At 39.6% G+C, this 23,211-nt stretch overlaps 3 protein-coding genes across 8 annotated transcripts; 1 reads left to right on the top strand and 2 right to left on the bottom strand.

Moving 5' to 3' along the window:
* Nucleotides 1-998: 998 nt before the first annotated feature.
* Crag (DENN domain-containing protein Crag) lies at nt 999-12,865 on the bottom strand. Of its 6 annotated transcripts, none has more exons than XM_089593208.1 (19): nt 11,280-12,865; nt 9,847-10,398; nt 7,424-7,888; nt 6,653-7,346; nt 6,495-6,586; nt 6,186-6,436; nt 5,938-6,108; nt 5,729-5,857; nt 5,407-5,662; nt 5,180-5,330; nt 4,888-5,094; nt 4,571-4,798; nt 4,301-4,318; nt 3,878-3,973; nt 3,203-3,441; nt 2,873-3,131; nt 1,904-2,302; nt 1,647-1,819; nt 999-1,587 (listed from the first exon to the last, which is right to left on the bottom strand). In XM_089593208.1, exons 1-19 carry the CDS (start codon nt 11,593-11,595, stop codon nt 1,451-1,453), a joined length of 4,833 nt encoding a protein of 1,610 aa, XP_089449334.1. In that variant the 5' UTR covers nt 11,596-12,865; the 3' UTR covers nt 999-1,450. The 6 variants fall into 6 exon arrangements, with proteins under 6 accessions (XP_089449334.1, XP_089449332.1, XP_023245416.2 ...); XM_089593206.1 differs by having other exon boundaries at nt 7,424-7,846; nt 9,808-10,398; XM_023389648.2 differs by lacking the exon at nt 4,301-4,318 and having other exon boundaries at nt 7,424-7,846; nt 9,808-10,398.
* A 1,682-nt stretch (nt 12,866-14,547) lies between these two features.
* Nucleotides 14,548-15,998, top strand: galla-1 (cytosolic iron-sulfur assembly component galla-1). The gene is made up of 3 exons (XM_014348989.2): nt 14,548-15,117; nt 15,432-15,695; nt 15,771-15,998. The coding sequence occupies exons 1-3, from the start codon at nt 14,931-14,933 to the stop codon at nt 15,866-15,868; spliced, it is 549 nt and encodes a 182-aa protein (XP_014204475.1). The 5' UTR covers nt 14,548-14,930; the 3' UTR covers nt 15,869-15,998.
* Nucleotides 15,946-21,346, bottom strand: LOC106636530 (uncharacterized). The gene is given in 16 exon segments (XM_089592657.1): nt 15,946-16,109; nt 16,183-16,382; nt 16,913-17,134; nt 17,210-17,452; nt 17,514-17,619; nt 17,687-17,826; nt 17,882-17,958; nt 18,031-18,206; nt 18,297-18,403; nt 18,487-18,578; nt 18,816-18,891; nt 18,990-19,165; nt 19,233-19,797; nt 19,985-20,105; nt 20,519-20,806; nt 21,131-21,346. Coding segments are annotated over 16 exon segments (2,904 nt in total). The 3' UTR covers nt 15,946-16,010.
* Nucleotides 21,347-23,211: the final 1,865 nt, after the last annotated feature.

Here is a 23,211-nt window from a genome sequence, read left to right on the forward strand (position 1 = left end):
TTTTTCGTAACAAAAAGCATATCGTTTGTTAGATAATTTGAAGACGTGTCGTATTAAATACTTACTTAACTTTTTATTAACATATCATTTTATAGTAAAATCTATTTGTTTTGCTATTGTTCATCGCTGTCAAATATGCTATACTATCGAAACTTTTCATTGAGCTGTGTTTTTTTAACCTTTGTGAAAAAAAATAAACTCCACTTAGTAGTAGCCGAAAATTTTTCGTATGATCCCTAGATGGATTAGGCATTTAGGGTACTACTATTAATACTACTACTCATGATTCTGCACTTCATACAGGTCTGGATCAAGGGAGCTAGAGCTCTGGGTCTCACATAAAAGGGGGTTCAATCAGCTAAGGCCATTAACGCATGCAACTGATCCCAAAAATTTAATTTTTTTTTTGTGACTCAAAAAAAAGCTAGTTGACAAGGTTACTCTTTCCGAATCTGGCATCAGTTTTTTCGATAAATCTAGTTGCTATTCAAGTTTATTGGTTTTTTTTTGTTTTTATTTTTCCAATGTTCCAGTAAATTAAACAAATCGACGATTAACCAACTTGAATTATTTTTATACTTTTTCAATACTCATGATTAATTTTGTGTATACATTTTGTGTAAATCTCAAATAAAAATTTGTCTCCTTTATCTCAATCTGTTGATTAAAAAACTATGTCAATTAATGAAGTTGTTAAAAGTTTATGATAACTAAATCTACTAGTATGATCTATTTACCAGTCCATGTACTAAGTCCTTATCTAGAATTTCTGCATTAGCATTTTATGGTATTGGTACAAACATCTAAATTGATATGAGTATCACTGAAAAATTATCGGCAAAATAAATTTCTGTCTTACCTGATGAGTATTTCAAGCCGGTAGTTTTAATTCGAAATCTAATGTAAAGTGAGGAAAAGGGAGGATTTCAGAGGGGCCAATTAGATAAATATCGAGGTTTATAAAATAATTCAACTTTATTTATATGTATAATCTATGAAAGGCTCCGACGAGCTTCAGCCTTTCTGAGTCGACTGTTAAATATATCTGCGCCTCGTATTTGATCGAATCTTTGTTTGTTCGCTTTTTCTCTCTCGCTCGCACACTTACACGCACACATGTCCTCAAGCTTCTCAAGCCAAGGTCATTGTTCTTTCTTTAAAAAAATATATAAACCGTGCATATTCCGTCGAAGCTCGTGCTCGCGAGACGCTGAACGTATTCTTCACAGTGTGCATGGCACTCGTGCACGTGCAGTAACCAGCAACGATAGCAACAATCACTACTTTTTTTTTCATTTTTTGTTAAACTTCCTCTCCATATTTCGTATACATTCGCGACAGTTTTAACACAAAAAAGATTGCTCTTGCCCGTTTTTCGTATATTACATTCGACGACAACTGCGTTATTCATTTTGTACTCGCATCCCATTCCCACCACGTGTGAGAGCAATCAGACGTTCAGTTGTTTGAAAAAGTGCCGGCAATAGAGTGTCATGAGCGACGGGGCCGCGTCAATCGAGCACAACAGCGACTCTTCGCCCTCGGTCAGTTTGTCCAGCGAAAGCGTGTACTCGCGATCGAATATTCCTGTAACCAAAAGTTTTTACTCAACCAGTGAAAAAAAGATGAGAAAATGCCAGTTTTACCCTGATCGATGTTTCCCCTGCCGAGGACGATGAAAGCCAGGAAAAGGATGTCGCGGTAGATGGAAAAGGACGTTTGCTCGTTGCCTCGGCTCTTGTTGCGCTCCAGCGCGACTCTCCTGATCGGCTCGACCAAGTCGTTGCGCCTCACGTAAGTAATCACGTTTTGCATGAACCTGAGAAAAAAAAAATTAACCCAATTCACTGGAGGTACAGTCAACCAAAGACGAAAGTTGGTGGTCAGAAAATGTGGGACTCACGCCCTGTCCTCGATGTTGTTCCGCCACTGGATGTACATGGGTAGCCGGTCCATGTGGAGCTTCTCGTTGTCCCAGAGGGTGCGGACGCCCACTGTGGCGCAGGTGGTGGTGAGGGGCTCGCCGCGGGGCTCGCAGTCGCCCAACCAGAGCTCGGGCAAGTGGCTCGTCAGGTTGATGCGCTCGTAGTACCAGATGAGGTTCCAGTAGACGATGGGGTGCTCCTGGATGAACGTTTGCTTGGTGAGGCAGGCGTCGCCCTCCTGACTGAGGACACTCTCGAGCTCCTTGCGCAGCACCAGGGGGTTGAGGTACGGGACGCTTATCGGCTCGGGCAGTTCGCGCGGCTCTTGCAGGAGGCCTGCCATCAGGGGATCGTGGCTCGCTTCGCCGTTTTCACACCTGATGAAAAAATTAATCTGTTGAAAAGGTTCTTCTTTTTGGACCTTTTTGATAAATCATGTACAACATACAACTTTGTATTATTCATATAATTTAGCTCCGAGTACTCATCAAACTTAACACATGGTCTAATCAACTCCTCTTTCGCAGTAAATCAGTGTTATCGATTCATGATATCTATTCTCATTACCAAACTGTCTACAGGACTATGGCTTGAATAAATCTGTTATCTGTCTATCCATATCCCTTTCTCTAACTTCTTTTCTTTAGTCAACTGAAATAACCGACTAATCTGTATATCAATAAGTGTATGAATCACAATAATTTCTTACGAATTTTAGAGTTAATTTAGCATCTGATAGTGGAAACATCAGTCAAACAACTTTCACTACGAAGTCACATAGAAAACTAACGTTTCATGACTTTTAATCCTGACAAGATTAACAGATGAATTTGCATACACTTAAAATCGGTTCAATCCTAATGTTTTAAAACCCTTGTTATGCTCATTTATCACGAGCCATTATCATTGGTCATTCGAACGTTGAAAAGAAATACTGTTGCAAGTACCTGTAATCCAGAATGGTAACGGTGAGCAAGGGAACCGTGGCCTTGTCGCAGAACTGGCAAATGGTGTTTAAATTCGAGTCCTCCGGCTGCCAGCCTGCCATGATCTCCTCGTCGTAGAGGATGGCCGAGCAGTTGTGGCAACGACTAGCGCTCGACAGCACCAATTCGACCGCGTAGCGCTCGTCAACCTCCCGCGAGACCTTCGGGTAGAGGCACTCGGCCAGCTCGTACAGTGAGCTCAGATCCACGCTCGCGTCCCCTGTGAAATTAGAGGTGCTGCTTATGAGAGAATTCGGAGGTGCGTGGGGTTGTTTTTTTCGTATGTACTACCGGCCATCCTGGCTGAGAGTTCGTTCCGGTCCTGCTGCGAGCCGTCGGTGAGGGAGTCGAGACTTTCATGGGATATGCCGTAGGTCAGTCGGTAGTCGCGGTCTTTTATCTTGACGGGTGTACTGGTTGCCGAGATGGCCTCCTTGATTTCGTCAAACTTCTTCACAACCGTCGACTTTAGGCTGTTTAGGCCGCCGAGGATCAGCTCGTTCGATTTTTTGCCGGTCAGACCAGACGGACTGCGCGCAAATGATAAACGGTGTGCGGTTGAAATGGTATTTAGAGTACTTTTTCTCGTCAAACGTGAGTACAATTCGCACGACGTGCACTTGGCAACTAAAGTGCTTTCACTCGTGTACGATCGTTTATTTATTTTATTTTTCCATTATATTTTTTAACTTTTTACTTTATTCGTTTGAAAAATTTATTTTTGAAGTAATTGTGCAATAGGGGAGTCAAACGCATACACCCTGATTATGAGGCAGTAAAAAAATTGTTTTTTTTTTTTTCAAATTCAACAGTACAGTTGTAGCTACAAGACGTTATAGAAAATTGCTTTTTGCTAGGTGCTTATTATAATATATCGTAAATTAGATATTAAACTGCATAAATGTGTAAGTATTTGCATACATTAAAAAAAAGACATTCAAATTCTATTAAAAATTGAAAATTTACCTGATGTAACTGGAGAGACTGAGAGATTCGATCAGCTGATTTGTTGATATCAAATCCTTATTTTTGGCAAAGGCAAGTCCTCCGGTCGAGTAACGTCTACGTATAAAATTACACTCAAGCCAAACGTGCAGACATCAAGTATTATAAATAATAAGATTATGATAAAAAAAATTTATGAAGCCAAAAAAATGATGCACAAGTGATAAAAGTGATTTTTCTATGAAAACTACTTAAAATGTTGACATAGCGATGACACGTAATAGTTAAAAGGTTATAAACGTGATACAAATATTAGCGGACGAAGGTAAAGTTTGAAAGAAATTTCTGAGCAAACGTTAAAACAAAATTCACGTGCTATGAAACTAAAAATGTGAGAAAAAAATCAGGATTAAAATATTTAGTTTACTGTTAAACCTTTTTTACCTGGATGTCCATGGCCAACTGCGAAATTACTCTCTCAGTTGAAAACTTATAAATCTAAGCGCTAATATATTACTATTTATAACATTAAAACTAACAACTTTGGAACGTCATAACTATCAGAGTTCACATTGCAAAATCGTTTAATAGGTAACATTGTAAAAGATATATGTATTGTATATATATTAATCAAACAATTTGCATTGTAAAAACAACTCTTATCTTTTTACATACTATTTCACACGAAAATGAGTATTTATCATTTCGACTCACCCAAAGCTAAGCTTGAGACTGGACCCAATGCTGGATAAGCTTGAAGTTACGCTGTCTTTATTTTGAGACCAAATGCTTCCTATTTCAAGCCGTTCTTGTTCACGTTCTTGCTCAACCCCCTGTACCGAATGTGGCATCGTTTCACTGCGTTGTAGGTGACCACCTATGCTTATGTTGCTGCATTCTTCTCCCGCTTGATGGAAAGTTGCACTTCGAGGTATAATATTGCTGATGACAGAGAAAAAGTTTTTCCATGTTGATAAAGCTCGAGCGGACACTGCTATTAATTTATTTTTGTTCCTTTTTTAAGTTCATACCTGCGAAAAAGTAAAGGACCACCAGGTCTGTTGTCATCGATCACATTGTTTAGGACGGTTAGTGTGCTCGTTGAGCAGTTTGAATCGTTTTCTTCGCAAGGCGACACTATAGGCGTGTCATCGTTGGCTAGAGCACCCAGTGGGTCGTTTTCTGTCACTGGGGTTCTCACGGGACTTTTTACAGGAGACTCTATACTTCTTATTAAGCTGAAATGAAGTAATCAATAATGAAAAAAAATTTTTGTTCCAATCAATAAAATTTGGCGTTGATTTACGAGTTAATTGTATGTACCGAGGATCACTCGGTGAGCGGTTGAGAGCTTCCGGTTGCGAATTACAAATGTTAGCCGTGTCTTTGACTATGCTATTTTGTCTCGGGAGTTGTTTTTTCTTTTCGTTCATCCCAAACGTAGGGAGATCGGGTATAGAACTATCTTTTAGAGCTAGTTTGAAAATTAAAAAAGCATCACATTATAAAAAACACTTGGGACAATTTTCCATACGTTTTCATGAACTTACAGTCGCTGTGGGCAGCTTCGGTGTCTTGCGAGTGTGTGCTGTCGAGACTCGACCGAGAGATCGCGTGTTCCATATTCTGGACTTTTATATCGTCACCGGAGAGTAAAGCCTCATTGTTCGAACTTAGACGACGCCTGGCAGTCTTTTTCCCAGCTTTTTTAAATAGAGCCGCACCCACGATCACGTTCCGCAGTTTGTTCCACATCAACTGACTCGAATTCGTCATGTCGGAGGGCCACGTTGCTTCCAGGACGGCCTGCATCATTTGTTTTCATGAATCCAGTTCTATCATAATTCCAAAGTCTAATAACGTATGGCTTACTTTGTTGTAGAATCCATACGTAAGTGCATTTGGTTGAACGCCGCTTCGCTTCATGTGAAAAAGTAATTTGACGGCAAGTAACGGCTGCTCATACACTCCACACAGTTGCATCATTGCACGATAACAAACCTAAAAGGATTCAATGTCTTTGAATTATATTATTCTACAGTTCAATCCTTCACATGACTGATTATCTAAGTACAACGCACCTCCTCAATGGGGTTTAAACGAAGTTTTTGCATTTTCACCAGTAATTCATAAGCTTGGTGCAAAACGTTGGCAGGTTGAGTGGACACTTGCAACATGGCCGGTAAGTGCAAGAACCACAAACTAAAACAAGTGTTGAGCAAACAGCGACCCCAGCGTTCTGGTAAGGCGGCCTGAAAAATTTAACATTGTGACATCGACACCTTATTTTGTAAATCAATGGACGACCTGTTGAACGTTTCAAATGTACCTGCTTACGAGCCATTCTTTGGGCTACTTTGATTTCGTGCTTTGTCCTGCGAGCCATGGGACTGCCGGGAGTCATGCTGAACGAATTGAATGCTGGATTTTTCAAAATAAAGCTCTTCTGTGGACGCATGAGCTTCGTGTCTAGCTTGAAAGTGTCGTACACTATGGGTGGCTGATTGAGTCCTGGTTCAGGTGGTGGTATGAAAACTGTTCTTTCGCTGTGTTGCGATTCGTCCAATTCCAAAAGCATCACTGAAATTTCGAGATGATTCATCATCGTTGAACATTATTGGGTTTAATGTCAGCTTACCATTTTCCTCCTCGACCCTTTCGGTACATTCGTCGAAAAAGACAAGGCCAGCCATGTCCATGTCGGAGTCGAAAGTTCGTTTTTCAATGAACCTGATGAGAGTAAAATACAACTTATTTGCACTTGATGACATTTTTCTGAAACCAATATGGCTTTACCTTGTAAACATCTGCGTGCCGACGAGCATACTGTAAAACTTGGCGTGAGTTTTATCTCGACTTCTCAAAAAGTCGTCTTCTTTGAAAAGCTTTTTTATGTCTGTGGTGCCCACAGTGGGCGCCTTGGTGATCGGTAGTAGGTACGACCGGTAGCCCTTCAATATCATCGCCATAAATCGTAAAAACGCGTCCTGAATCTCGAGCTCCAAGCCCTGCTCCCTGCGCTTCTGCTGAAACTCTCTATCCACACTAAAGTCTCTATCGTCAAAATTACCCGAAAGTTCCTCCTGTTGGTGATCGCGATTGATAGACAACAGCTTCAGGTATATTCTTTCGAGGGTATTCTTGAGTAAGCGTCCGGGTTTTTTGGGCAATAGTTTAATGCTCAAGTGACGTTTGTCCTCGCAGATGGCGATGTTGTTGGTGTCGAGGTTGACGCAGTTGACGTCGTTGGGAAGGTCGCAAAGATCAAAGAAACGCGAATCGACCCCAATGAGGAAGGGCATGGGCGCGTGGATTATCCCGGCCAAGCTGAGCGGACAGAGTGGAATGTAGGGGAGTTGCCACTTGAGTGGAAACAGAATCATGGCTATGGCTTCGCTCACCGACGTAAGTACATCCGGGCGCAACGAGTGCACGAGGATCTTCTGTTCGGTCAGGGTCAACAGTAGTATCAGCAAACAGTTGTCAGCTCCTGCAATTCGGGAAGAAGAAAAATGGTCATTCTCTAGTAGGGAGGAATGAGAAAAAAAAGTGCTTGATGGTGCAGACCTAAGTTGAGGAGCAACTGCCTGAAACTGGCGCCCGAACGGGGAAGGGCCAAGTCCTCGGGTTGGGTGAGAATCAGTCGGTCGTGGGAGCTCAGCTGCACCAAGATCCGGGGCCTCTGGGGGCTCGGGAAGGGTATGTCGCAAAGGAAGTACGATATGTACTTCTCGATGGGCACACCTTGGGGCTCGCCGTTCACGAGGCTGTGCAGGAAGTTGAGGAAACGCTCGAACGTGTCGAAAAATGGCCAGTGCGACAGGATGCATATGGACTTGCTTATGTTCAGGGACTGGCTGGATGGATCGTTGTATTGCAGTTTGTTGAGCTGCGCTTGGTTCAGCTTTTTCAATATGCCAAACTTTTTGAATGGCTCAGTCTTCGCATTTGGCTTGGAGTTACTTATTTTGGACGGCTCCGTTGTTTGTTCTAGAAGAAACATTATCAATGTTACATTGCAATCAATAATATACAGATGATCAATTATGAATCGCTTTAACATTTCCGTGGGTTATTTGTGTACACATTATAATATGTACTCGTGTAATATTAGCACTCTGTTGTAGTTTCTTGCCTTACGATTACCATTTGGGGTGTTTTCCAGTTTGAATATCAAAGAATTTTTGTCTCTAAAATTTGTTACTGTGAATTTATAAATCATTCCATACGACGTAAACAAAGCAATTCGTTTCGGTTGTAAGAAGTGATACTTTCACTAACAATAAAAATTTTATGCGATTTTCACATAAAAAATATGGGAAACACTGTTGTGCGTTAGGAAGAGTATCCTATTATAGACTACCAAAAATAATTAAAAGTGACGGTGAAGAAAATAGTAGCTAACAGTGTCCTAATTTCATCGTTTGTAGTTCTTTTATCTGTTTACAGTTAGAATTTTTTTTTGTTTTTTTTCTGACTTCTTAGGGGAAGCAACACTTGACAATTTTCTCAAAGTCAACAATATACTTATATACATTACTAATACAATATACTATTATATAATTACTGAGATGGTTAATCTCAGATAATTCTGAAACAAAAATGTTGGTGCACGAAGTATAATAATTTTGGTTCTTTTTTATAATTGTTCCTCGTTTTAGTCTTGGTCTTAAAAAATATTTTTCACGCCTCCACGTGCAAAAAAGTTCCTCGTAAAGAAAAAAATAAAATTGCATCGAGTAATTCGAAAAATTGTTTTTGGAGTCAAGGTACGTAATTTATAACTGACTGGGTTGGTCTAAATATCGTTTGATATTGTGAAAAAATGATTGGCTTGAAAATTACTGAGAAAAAAAAATAAAAGATAGTATCGATTTAGATAAACTACAAAAATTCGAAAATTTATTGAAGAATACAAGAAAATACATAAAATTATTTTTTGTGGCTATAAAAGGTTAAAAACTAGAAATTTATTGTACTAATATAAAGAAATTTGTGAAAGTAAAAACTAAATTGATTGTAAATAATAAAATTTTATGTACTTAAAACTTATTATTTTTTAATCGATCGTTTGTTTCTATCAATACAATTATAAAGTATAATGTAGCGGTCGTGTCTAATATCGTTCACATATTGTTATATGAAAAAAAAAGATGCTTTTCTGGTTTTATTTTTTATTTCAAGATAAAATCAAGAACTATCGACTGTTGATAAAATTCTTTACATTTGTATGGATTTAGTCGCTTGTGATTTAGACTGTAGACTTTAAAGGAGTTTTACATATAATAAAAACTCTTATGAAAAATAAAAAATTTTAAAGAGTTTTATATAGTATCGGTAAATATTAGCATTTATAACTTGTGAGAAAAAGTCGTTCGAAAATCAAATTTTGAACAAAGCTTCCCATGGAGATAACTTAATCCATAACGTAACGTATGTAAAAAGAGTAATGAATACTTTTATCACGAGCAACTATATAAAAAAAAAAAAAAAAAATTGAAGTAAGAAAGCTTATGCAATTCTGAACAAATTGACCTCCAAAAAAGTATAGGTTTATGTGCTTGATAAAAAAATATTAAGATAAATATAAAAAGTCAGTGTGCTGCCTTATGCTAAGTGTATGAAAGTCGCTTTTATAAGTTGACTGTAGTATCAAAAAAGCTGAAACTTGATGTACAAGTACTTGTAACACATTGGAAAATCTTAATAGTAAAAATATTTTCGATTCTCAAAACTTTTTCACGTTTTTGATTGGTCGAAGTTGCGAGTTTTCGTTCGTTTCAGGTTAATATTATAATTTCCCGAATGAAAAAACAAACACATTGATTTAGAAGCTGAGATAACATCATATTTTGAAAATGTTTAATGTATCCGTTAAAGCACTAGAGAATTGAAAATGGATCTCCTTCTAATCAATGATCCTCCAAATCGCTCAAAATCTATTTACTCACCAGTTGTGTCGTTCTCCGGGACATGAAGGTCGTCATTTTCGTTTTCTATAGTACTATCCGGAGGCAACACCTCCTCGTAAAAAGTAATCGCAGATCCATAAATTTTCTGTGCCGCATTGGCCACGGTCAAAACGAACGTCGAGAAAACGGGCCTGGGCTTGCTCGCGATTTTCGGCCAGCACTCGATCGTCGCTTTCATCGGCAAGCAAAACAAGGCCACGTCCTTTTGAAAACCAAAACTATCGTAGTCAGTCGTGGGGTACTTGTACAAAATTTCCGGCTCGAACGAGATCAAATTGGCCCGGTTCATCGACTTTTTGTAACACAAGTAAACGTCACTGCCGAGCAGGCCCTTGTTCAAATTTTTTGGTATCACGCAAAACGCGTGAGGCGGCGTTTCTCCCTTGTTTACCAGAATAACACAAATGTCCGTTACCACCAAGGAATTGCAGGGCATTTTTTTACTCGCCCGCCGGTAAGTCACGAATATCCTTGCCGTCGAATTGTTCACGTTAGCCACCAGGCCGGACGGTGTGTGCTTCACGATTTCCGCATCCTTCATTATTCGCTCCTTTCCATCGTATAAAACGCCTGAAATATTTTCATAAATTTTTAACAATTTTTGTCGGCAAGAAGTGCCAGAAATATATATTAACAAATTTCATGATAACTTGTATCTATTGCTTGAAAGTAACGGAAACCACATTTCGTTTGATGCGATGGACCTTGGTTTACGAGTGATATGGCCAAAATCGCTTGAAATCATCGAGAATGTCGTGCAAACTTTGGCAAATGTAGTTTAACTACTTGATCTAACACCGTTAGAAACATTTTCAAATTTTAAAAGGAATTTAAGTGCCATTTGTATGTTGAATTTCATAATTTCGATTCTTAAAACAAGTTAATACACATTGTTACAACATTTCATAGCAAATTATGGATTTCATGGAACATGGTATTAAATTCTATAAGTGAAAGTATTAATTTTTATAATTTATCATAAATTTTGCGCAGTAATGGTTCCAAACTATTTTTATGAAATTTCATAAACCCTTCCTTATAACAGTGAACGTAATAAAAAAAACTCGGTATTTTATACATGTATATGTCATATGGATCGAAAGTTGTAAAAAATCAAGGTCAAGGCTCAAGAATCGGTGAATGTCCCGAATATAGGCGACGAAAACACAGTGCATCTTTTATAACTTTCGATCCATGCAACACTTCTAAAATCAATAAATCTTATTTCACTTATTCGAATACATCGTAAACAAGGTTACATTAAAAATATTTTTCACGGTTTTGAAGTATAACATTGATCATATTTTTACAGTAAACCAAGGCCCTTTTAAATAGTGGTTTGTGCCATTTCCAGGCATGAAAAACCTTTTTCTTGATTAAAATCTGTTCCCCCCACACCCGATTGTTCTTCCCGTAAGACTATACCAACCGTCACAGCAATGTATATTTACCGATGTCGACCAGCGGTGGTTTGTCCCTGCCCCTTCGAAAACACAAGTAACACTCTTCGCTCCTCAAACTGCCGTGGTTCAGGTCCGCCTTGAATCCAGTGACCGTGTACTCGAGCAGAGTAAAGCCTTCGGGGCAGGTTTCTCCGAGCGCCGGGAAAATGATCGCCAGATCGGTGATCGGCGCCAGCACGTTCGTGTCCTTGAGATACGTGTCCTCCTGACTCCAGTCTTTCAGCTTCGACCCATTCTCGTCGTCGTCGTCCTGGTCCGGCAGGCCAACGACGACGAAGTAATCCGCCACACGGCGCTCGTCCATTGCTCCCTTATATTTACCTTCCTCTATTTGTCTCCAAACGCCCGCCCCTTCGTTGTTTTTCTCCTCAGGACAGCAGCTCTTTCAGCAAAGTGGCGACAGGATGAAATCTTATCATGTCGCAAGCATGATCGGTCGGCCGCGCGGGCTTACATCACGCGTCGTGTATTTACATAATAAAAAATAATAAAAAAAAAATAAAAAAAGTGGTCGGCTGGAATTTATCGCCGATGCAGCCACCGTCCTGATATCCATATCGACGCTTGCACCAACGGCATCCACATATATTATGTATATATTTTCAAGTATGGACAAGACGAGGAGAATCTCGATACTCACTGCGGCATATTCAATTATTTTATTCTAAATATTCAATTGGCTCTTGGGGGGAAAAGAAAAAAATCAATTCCTGTCTGTTTGTATCATCGAATGCCAGTCCAATGACGTTTACCGTCGTCTGTTGGTGCTGCTTTTTTTTTGTATCGTTCCCTCGCCTATACTTATTCCATAATCTTTTTTTTTTTATTCTCACTAGGTCCTCTCTCTGCTGTTCTATTGCAGTACACCAGAGGAGATCGTTGTTTTTTTTTAAGGCGGAATATAATGCAACATAACCTTAGTTCGATTCTTTGTATATTTTTTTTCTCTCTCTTTCGTGTGACGGGTACACTTTTTTTTTTTTTTTTTTTTTTTCTTAAAAAATCACGTCATTTTCCACACTGTTTTACCGAGTACATCTGGACGGATGAGGCACTTTTCTTCGAAATGAGATCACTCGCGAACGCGCTGGTCGGACGTTGCGAAAGCAGCGTGCTCGAAAAGTGTGTGAAAATTATATTGCGATCGAGCCTGTCAGCTCGGAGTCGATTCACTGCATAATATACACACTTGCTACACGCACATATATGAACGGACGGACACTATATGTTTCACAGTTACTGGCTGGAGTTACTTTTTTCGGAGTTACTTTTTAATAAAAATGTTGTACATTACCATTAGCCCCTTTAAAAAAAGGGTTGTCGTGTACAACCGCGATATTATTTGGATATCTCACCAGAAAGTGGCGTAGTAACGCGAATGAGATTTGTAATAAAAAATGGTATAAATGTTAGCCTTAGGTAAATAAACTTGAGCCACTGCGCGACGTGTGTTCGATATTCACTGCACACAACGCAACGCAGAAGAAGGCATTGTAGATAGAAGCAACGCCAGAGAGCAGCCTCTCCTTTTTCCTCTCCGCTCCGGGGACTTGTCTTTTTTTTTTTTTTTTTTTTTTTTTTTTTTTATTTGCACTTAGGTGTACGATGACTGAATGATTATTATTTGTTTTTTTTCCCCCTCTCTGCTTGTCCGCACACTTTCGCGCTCGGGGGACGCGTTTGCGAGTGTGCGCGCATAAATATACAATACGCAGTGTGATGACGATACACCTACTTTACGAATAATTATGATGATTCGCGGACCTAGTTATTTTCTATTCCGGTGTGGTCTACACACCCACGCTTGCGCTTTGCATGTGCGGCCCTAGAGAAATTACGACCACTGTTTTCACTCGAGACGCCATATCGACCAACATGGCGATAACTGTGGGCTGAAATTTCAAATTTGCTCGAAACGTGAGATCGAGGAGTCTATTATGTGTGTAATATTATTTATAACGAAAAGATGATCCATTAAAAACTTTTTTTTCTATTACTTGTCGAATGAGTAGGGAGTATTCCTATAAGATGTCCCCAATGTGTCTCAATTGTTTGATAGTCGAAGAATTCGCGGTCAATAACATTAATGATGATTTTTTCGTAATTTTTACGCCGAATTCGTAGTATGTCAATAACGATAGACATATCTATTATTGTAAAAAGAAGGTGATTGCTTTTCATTATAAAAGTGGGTTTGCACCATTGAAAGTATTTATTTAACAATTATTTAATAAATACTCTTGATTACTTACTGTTTAGCTATTAATTAATTCATTAAGTGGTATATGATATTATTGCAGAAAAAATAAATTTTTTTTTCATGGAGAGTATTTGTAATGTTTATAAAAAAAAGCAACTATCGATCATCAAGTGAATTGATTCTTTCAACCCTTTGTATATATGTGAGAATTTGAAATTTGTTAACCCATCGATCGCCATATTGATCTATGACGTCACAAGTGAAAAACTGCCTACTGCCAATTCAGCTCGAAGGTAAAATTATATCGATGAGTGTATTTTACGCAATAATCTATATTTAAACTACCTTCTTGCAAAACAGGCTGTTTCGTTTTTCTTGCTCACCACACTTTGCCATTACAATCTCTTATGTGTGAACGCGTCTGGTTTTTATCATTACTATTTCCGGACGCGCGCTCGCGTACGCACAATTCATGATTCAATTGTTTTTCCCAAGGGTAACAAGTAGAAATGGTATATTTTTTACGCACACTTAAAAAATGAATCGTTTAATGATTATGATAAATTATTCTTTATTTATTTACTTGAACGAGATGAAATCGAGAAATACAATTATTGTAAATTTGACACGTACAGCCGACATATTAGTGAATATGAGTAAAAAATATTGACATAATTGTGTATAAATCATCAAATTCCTTTTTTTTTACTTCGTTCCATATAGTAGTAGACGTATGAATAAACACAGTAAAAGGTGACTCGGTCAGTACTTCATTACATATACATATATAGGTATACTAACTGTTTTAATTTGTATAGACTACATACATCAGTAAATTTCGAACATTCAGTACCGATTACTGAGTATTAAGTGTTTGTCGTAACCATCGAATGAGTCACAATAAAGTATATGTATCATTCATCCGTGTGTTTCTCTTTACCTGCACCTGCACATATATTTTCAAAGACCTAACCCATACTTGCTCCAAAAAATGTCAACACGCAGACGACCACATGTACACACGCCTGTCCAGTGTCCACTATACTATCGACTATCGACTATCGACGTGTGCTACATACACTATATGTGCACACCTATATATACGTAATTTAAAGAGCTATTCAAAAATCGTCGAGTCAACTTGCAAGTAACAAAATACTCACAGTGGCAGCGCATATTTTGGGTTATTCTGAACATCGCACATGATTGTATGTATCGGTGTGCGGGGGTGATGTAACACGAGAACGGCCGACTCCTTTATCTTCTGCTACGCAAACCGGCAAATACACATATATATAGGATAAATACAACCGAGAGATGCTTCAATTCGTCTAAACGCAGGCAGAATTAGCTCGAGAGAGATAGTGCGTGTATTGAAAATAAGCTGCATGTGTATCATATGCAGGAAGTAGAATATACATATAGGGGATAACGGGGCAATGTTATCGTTCTTTCGTAAGCTGTCTATTGGTGGTAAGATCCGAGATGGTCTGCTCCCAGATGCAAACATCAGCAGCAACGTCATGAGCAATGCCGAAGATGTTGTGATAAGTGACAGTAGTAGGATGCAGCAGCGCGACGATCTCGCCGCCAAGGACGAGACGGAGCTCAGAGAGACCATTTACGGTGAATAATCTATGTGCACGTATATGTATATATGAATCCATCATACCAACAAAGTGCTGTGTATACATGGTCTTTTGTATGTTTTGTTTCCGTGTATATTTTGGAGTCGCTGTTTCCTCTTTCCGGAGCAGACGATGTGTGCATATATTAAGTATATATATACACGAGTGCCTATATATAATTATATGGATACAAAACAGCACAGGAAGAGGTTATGTTGATGAAAAGTGTGCGTGTAATAAAACCCCGAGTCACGGTTGAATTTGCATGTTTACTTTCTCTGGCAGAGTGACGGAGTTTGCTTTGTTCCCCAGATTTGCTGCGTACGATAAGGGATCCCGAGAAACCGCAGACGCTCGAGCAGCTCGATGTCGTTTATGAGGATTGCATCGAGATTTGCGAGGCTACTCCGGGCGGCGTGACAGTCATCAGGGTGGAATTCAACCCTACGGTGCCGCACTGCTCCCTGGCAACCTTGATCGGATTGTGCATCAGGGTCAAACTGGAGCGTCACCTGCTCGCGCTGTTCAAACTCGATATTTACATAAAAGAAGGTGCCCACTCCACGGAACAAGAAAGTCAGCTTTTGTTTTGCATTTTTTACATTTTTTTTAATCATATGATTGATTTTTTTATTTATTTTTTTATTTCAGTAAACAAGCAAATTAACGACAAAGAAAGAATCGCCGCGGCCATGGAAAATCCAAATTTGAGGGAACTGGTAGAAAAGTGTATTCAGGAAGAGGAGTGACGCGCGATTGGTTATTATTTTATGTTGTAAGCCTTGTAAATAGTTATAAAGACTTTTATTGTTTAAAGATGGTGGTTTTGTACATAATTGATCTATTGAATATTTTGTAATTAAAGATTTTGAAAGTGAACGACATCCGTGATCAAGTCTCATTTTCTACATTTGCGTTATCCATTCCCATGAGCTGTGACAGTCTGATCGATGGTCTTCTTTCCTCCTCTTCTTCTTCTTCTTCTTCTTCCTGGAAATTTTTTTTAGTTGTGACAGATGAAATGTAGTTTTAATAATTAATGGAAAATATCAAAAAACCTTACTGGATAAAATTCACGAGGATATTTGTATTTTACGGGTTCCTTTTTAATTATTGGTTCTTCGGCAACATAAACTATGGGGCTCTCCTTTTCTTTCCGCTTGTACAAAATTGAATTTGGTAAAAAGCCATGCAAAGGAAGTTTTGTATCCTTCATTAATTCTTCAAGATTTTCGAGGTTTTCTATCTCATCTGGACTGTAACCTATGATTATTACAAAATTTGTGAATTTGCAACTTTCAACACTATATGTATACACAGAAAATTACAAACGGGTATTCTATCGAATTCTTCAGTCACACAACATATACTTATACAACAAGTAAAAAAATTAAATATATTCATACGACCGAACTGAATAGCAGCATTTTTTTTCATTTTAATAAAAAAAAGGACAATATTCGATAGACTAAAATTACTCCAAGTCTTGACTCTCTGTCTATAAATAAGAAAAAAGTGATGAAACAAAAAATAGTTTTAAAACTTTTAAATACATATTAGTAAATTTCGTAAGAGCTAAATTTAGTTTAGCGAAATACAGCCTTTGTATTCTAATAAAATAAAAAATCACACTGCTCTCCAATTATAGACTGTGCACAATAATTATACATTTCAAGCTTTTTGATCAATAACCCTACATCCGAAAATTCAATATTAATGACGAATTTTAATGTTTTTTGTCTGCAAATATTGTAGGAAATTGTTGTTTGTTTTAATTGCCAAAAAACACTTACCAAAGCGCATTTGAAAGATTCCCCGGTCGTTGTAGGCTTTCTTTTCTTCCGATTGTTGTTCTTTGAGATTTTTAAAATCATATTCGGGTACTTCGGGAGCGAATCGCGTCATGCTACTCAGCAAATCGTCCACGTATTTATTCCAAACATCCGTCGTCATCAGTGCTCTATCAGCGACTCTCTTCCGAGGTTCGATCTGATAATCCCGTGTTTTTCTTATATCTGTGAAAAAGCACCAAATTCATTGAAATGCGTGGCAACACACCAATGTACACCTACAACTCGGATCTTTCCTACCTTCGTCCCTATACTCGTACAGACCGCATATTTGTTGTCGGATCAAATCATCTGGCCTAGGCTTATCCGAATTGGCCACATCCAACGAAGCCAGTGGCGTACTGACAACCGGTCGAACCATCAAATTCCTGTCAACGATATCGTCGTAAACTCCGTACTGCGGGTCTTCGACAACGGCATCTTCGTCCGCTTCTCTTGACAGTTCCTTCGCCACGATTTTTGCCCGATACTTTGGCGACAAATCTACAATCGTTTGAGCAATTTGAAGTCAACGTGTTTACCATTCTCGGATGAACGAGCTTACAATTTTCGTGTGGAATTTTGTACAGGTGTCGTCCGGCGTTGAAGACAATGTCACCCAAAACGGATGAAAATACCGCTAGTTGCGCACAGGTGTTGATTTCTAGTATCTTGGGGAAAAAGAGTAAAAGCCATTTTACTGGATATCACGATCAAACGGTCACTTGTGTATACTACCTTGAGGAGGCAGTTGTCCTCGTCCCAGATCCGAATCGTGTTATCCAAGGATGACGTCGCGCATATTTCCAACGACTCGGAAGTTATTACATCCACTATTAGCTCAGTGTGATCTTTGGAGTTGTGGTGCTCCAGACGGACTGAAATTTTTTCATCATAAAATACTTTGTGCACACATGCATGGCTTGAGTTTACCTCTGCTCTGCATGTCCTCCATGAGTAGTTGGTGCATCGAACTGTTGATTGAACTCTTGGCCATACAGAGTATGAGGCTGTGATCAGCAAAAAAAACCACAATTTGTATAAAATTGTGAGAAAAAATAGTTCCCATATGCAATATTCACCCGATCAAAGAGACGTGGCCGATGGAAGTGGTGAAGTTCAAAGTGTAATACAGCGCCAAGGGATTGGCAAGGTCGGCAAAGACGCGCCAGACTTTGACGCTTCTGTCGATTCCCAGGGAGACGACGCGTTGCGACGCCACGAATGACTTCAATTGAATCACCCGTCCATTGTGAGCCTTTTAAACGTATGTTTTAATGTTAATCGATGTATCTTCGGCTAAAAAAAAAAAACAACAACAACAATTTCTCCATTCACTGGCTCTCACCTGACAAACATACTCGTGCTTTCCCGTGTTTTCGTTTATAAGGACGAGCTTTCCGTCCCTGGTACCCGCGACAATACGAACTCTGATGGCAATGAACAAACGTGGTTCTAAAAGTAAGACCAAAGTGGTGGTAATCATGTCTCTGACACATACATATACTTATTCTGAAACATGAAAGAGGAGCCCTTACTCTTTGGACGACCAGTTTCGTCGCGAATCTCCTCAAAGTACTCGTAGACGGCCACACAGGTCATTTCAAGCTCGTCGCTCACAAACACGTGTCTTGTAAAAAAAAAAAAAAAAAAAAAAAAAAATTAAACTCGAGATCAAGGAAACATCAAAACACCCGTTAACACCCTCGCGAAAATTCACCGCAGCAACCATTGTTGGCCACCATATACGTAAAACCCTCTATACATCCCACTTGTGGCGATTGCTCCGAAACAAAAAAATAATAATTACGCGAAATAGCCAACGACTTGGTTATATATATACGCTTCCAAGAAAAACGGTAGTTACAAAAACTTCATCGGACACACGCTCGCGTCGCTCACGAGTATCTCCCCGGTCCTCAGGATAATCGTGTACAGTCGATCTGCAACGATCGCCGAAATCAGTCGAGCTTCCCCCCTTGAAATGTACACGGATGTAAAAAAAAAAAAAAAAAAAAAAAAAAAAAAAAGAAAAGTCCACCTCTGTTTCCACTGTACACGGAAGCGACGACGTGCAGAGGACTCCCCGGCAATATTTGCACGTTCAGCTGTCTCCCGTGCGGCGAGAACACCCTGACGCTGTTGTCCTCGCTGGCGGCGACGATTTTCCCCTGGTACATCGGGTTCCACGACGACAGCAAGCTCCTCGTCGGGCACCTGTCACCGTATATACATTATACACTTTTAAAAAAAATGTACAACCCGGGAGGTGGGGGTTACGCACGTGAGCGGCGCGAAAAACCCGTAGGCCTGGCGCATGGTGAGGTAAAGGAGCTTTGGGGCGGTCAGGAGGACGACTGCCGCCACCGACTCGACGACCGCGACTCCCAGGACGCGCCCGAGCTCGCAAAAGGACTCAATTTTCCCCTGGAAGTTGCAACTCCAGACCTGCAGCCGCGAGTCGACGTTGCTGTTGTGCGAGTAGCTGAGGAAGCCGTTGATCGACGGGTGCGACGCGAGCCAGCGCACCCGCGAGTCGTGCGCCCCCCCGTGAGACAGCACGCACTCGAGGCTCAAGTTCCAGGCCGTCACTGTCGTTTTTTGGTATTCAAGGTGCCATTTTTTTTACCCTGGATACTATACCTTACCGTTGCCCTGTTGGTCGCCGACCACCACCCACGAGCTGGGGGCGTTGAAGTGCACAGCCGTGATGGGCGCTTTGGTGGCGTTGAGCCGCCTCTTTAGGTACGCGCTGCCGGTGCCCTCCTCGCCCTCCTCGTCCTCGATCGGGTCGAGCGGCACTAGGTACAGTATGGCCATGTACGAGGCTGCCAACAGCGCTTGGCTGGCTCCTGCTGCGGAGGTTAAAAAAAGACCCCAAATGGATATTACCTACAGTTTGGTAATATAACTAGTGCGTAATGTAATAGCCGAGAGTCTCTTTGTCGGGTGCTGAAAATGCGGGGGTTTTTTATTTTTAATTGACGTGCGCGCGTGTGTGTGTTGTATGTATACTTTGGTGAATAATTGACGGACATTGTTGGGATACCAGAGCCGCGTGGTCGAGCTGCCAGGTAGGACCGAAATCGGGATCGCTGTAGGACAGGGCCTTCGTTGACTCCAGGTCTTTTTCCTCGGCCTCGTCGAGCGGGTACTTCTTTTCTTGGCGGAAAAACAAAAACAATCGAGTTTTTTTTTTTTTTTTTTTTTTCTGAAAATGCACTGTTGAGCCTCTAATTTTTTTTTTAATCGCTACTTATTGTATTATGAATGAAGGTGATGAAAAAAAAAAAAAAAATTTAACCAAACTTCATTCAGGAATAACAATTTCCTTCAATGTATTTGACAATCCATGTATAATAATTGTGCCATTTCTAAATATTTCTCGTCAGTTGCTTTTTCGATCCGAATTTTAATTAACCACTTCTTTCAATTGGTTGACAATATCAAGGGGATTCTTAAGCAATATCGTTTGAATAATGTTAACATATTGATTAAAAATTAAAAAAAAAAGATTATAAAGATGAATGTATATAGGTTTTAAACATTAATGTATACATATCAACTCACGAGGGACTGATGCGTATCGAAAACGACGATCTGATTAGCGACTCGATCGTGAAAAACGGCCCTCGTAAGGAATTCGTTTTTAATCGTTTGCAGGAGAACGCACGAGGATGTCATGATCCAGATTTGCTCGCCGTCCGGATCGTAGCAGGCGAGACACTCGGTCGCACCGTCGCACCAAATCATCCGCGTGAACGTCTGCTGTGCTTCCAAACTGAACGATGGCTGCAAAAGTTTGCCCTGCATCGAGTACCGGTGCACCGCGACGCCTTTTTCCAGCACCAGATACTCCTTGAACGAATACACGCTCAAAGCTTTAAATTTTATCTTGTAATTATTATTATTTGTTTACAAAAAAAGTTATGGGGAAAAGACAATTATATGACTCATGGCAACATAAAAGTTGTAGAGATGTATAATAAATACCAACGTATGGTGCGGTCATTTACAGGAATAAAAAAAATGTAAGTAAAACTTGTGCGTCGAATACAGTTAGTTCGTGGGGGAAAAAAACATTTAAATTTTGTCCCTATACTCCTCAGGACACGCCAAAGACGAAAATTGTTGTCCCGAAGTTGTGCCCTGCAGAAGAGTCGGAGGACTCCTTGCACGTACCTTTGTTCGGTCGCAAAAGCAGAGATCGACGAAGCTTTTGTAGAGCACCGTGGAGGCGGTGAGTTTGAGGCCGTGGTGAACCCTCTCGTCCCTCACGCCCTCGAAGACGCTCTCGTCGAGACGCTCCTCGAAGCGCTCGTTCATTGCTCTCAGCTGGCCTCGCCAAGTCTCCGTCTTCGCCTCCATCTCCTCGGTTTTATTTCGATCGTTGCCCATTTTGCTCGACCGAAATCGGGAGAGACGGGAGAGCTACGCGCGCGAGCCAAAACAACCCGACTTTTCACGATTTTAGTAGTTGAAGGTTAGCGAGGGCACGGCTCGCGCGTCGATTTGACTCTTCGAATCACGCGCTGATTCATCGCTTTCTTTTCTTTTCCCTCAAAAATTTGTTTTTTTTTTTTTTTTTTTTTTTGCTTTTTTGCTTTTTTTTCATGGTTGCTTGAAAAAGAAGGAGCGGCTGTTGTCTTGGCTTGGGTCGTTTGACGGAATTAGATATGAGATTTTGAATTTATTGGATCGACGGATTTTTCTAGTCTGGCAGCTTCAACTTGGCAGCAAATTTAAGTATTTTTCAACGTTATGAGTTTAATAAACAATCATTTTTTATCGCTAAAATAACTTTTGTAAATTCATCCACTTTTTGCACTTCCAAGAATATACGAGATTAGAACAAAGTGATGCATACAGTATCCATAAGTGAAAGGAAATTCATTGCTCGTGCAGGTATGGTTTTAAAATGTGTGACATTCTCACGCTCTTGCAATTTGTAGAATTTTGTTTGTTCAAAGAGTTATTTGTGAGGGCTTTTCCAACGGTTATGGTTGAAATAGCGATAAATAAAAATAACATTGCCATCGTTGCTGTGCGAGATTTCCCTATGACGAATCAACACTGGGAAAAGTGGGAACCATTCCAACAAGGTTTTTTTTTTTTTTTTTTTTTTTTTTTTTTTTTTTTTTTTTTTTTTTTTTTTTTTTTCAAACAAAAACTTTGTTGCCAAACTCTAATGGAAAGATACGTGTTGCGCGACTGAATGATTGATGGAATTTCCTGGCGATCGGTATATTTTATGCTCCGTCGTGTACAACCAGACCAGAAAAAGTCATTTTTCACTCGAGCACAAGGTCAGTTTTTTTCACAAAGAGCTCACATTTAAAAACTTTCTCCAACAAATGCGTAGGTCACGATCTGTTTTCTCGTTTCTTACTCATAGAACTAAAATAACTTATTTTTCGAGTATAATAATACAATAATATAAAAAAAGGGTCTAAAAATCTTTTCTTTTTTCACGAATCTTACAGTGCACAAACCATTGTTCAACCAACTTTATTGAGACAACTTTGACCTTCTGTACAAATCCTCCGAAAAATGTAAGTTCAAACGTGGCCTTATAATTTTGAAAATTTTTTATTTCATATTTATGTACGTAATCCCCACGCGCAGCGTTTACGAAACCTTCCGGAAGCCCAAAACACAATCGAGTTTACGTAAACTTCCTCCAGGCTATACATTGAAATGTTACCCAAATTGTGAAACTTTGGGCGCTTTACTGCATCGAGTTGAAAAAAAAAATATATATATTTATCAATATAAAAGAAAAAAAAAATTTGGTTAACCCAGCTATTAAATCATAGTTTATGATAGTCGAATGGTTGCTTTAACAATTTCGATGGTTGAACAAATATGAGTAGGTGGATTTGTGCTCAAGCACACGACCAATTGACAGCTACGTAAGGAGTAAAATGAAATTCCGAGATGTTGTTTTTCTTTTTTTTTTTTATAAATTTTATTATAAAGTTTATGGGCCCTTGTAACTAATTTGTTAAATTGCCTCTAACAAAGTGAGCCTGACGAGGTTGGTGTTGAGCTCAAAAAATAGTCATCGACATCTTTGAGTTTTATTTCACTCTCTCAATTGGTCGTGTGCACGAGCACAAATCCACATACTGATAATAATGGAGAGCAGAGCGAATGCATCTCTGAAGTGACCAATGAGGGGAAAAAAGTACCTTGATACCTTTTTTTTTTTTTTTTTTTTTCTCTCTAAAACCCGCCAATCTTGCCAATAGTTACTGTCGCGC

Source organism: Copidosoma floridanum, unplaced genomic scaffold, assembly GCF_036245765.1.
Source record: "Copidosoma floridanum isolate Cflo_tuat_1 unplaced genomic scaffold, Cflo_Japanese_pri ptg000019l, whole genome shotgun sequence".
NCBI classification, from domain to species: Eukaryota; Metazoa; Arthropoda; class Insecta; order Hymenoptera; family Encyrtidae; genus Copidosoma; species Copidosoma floridanum.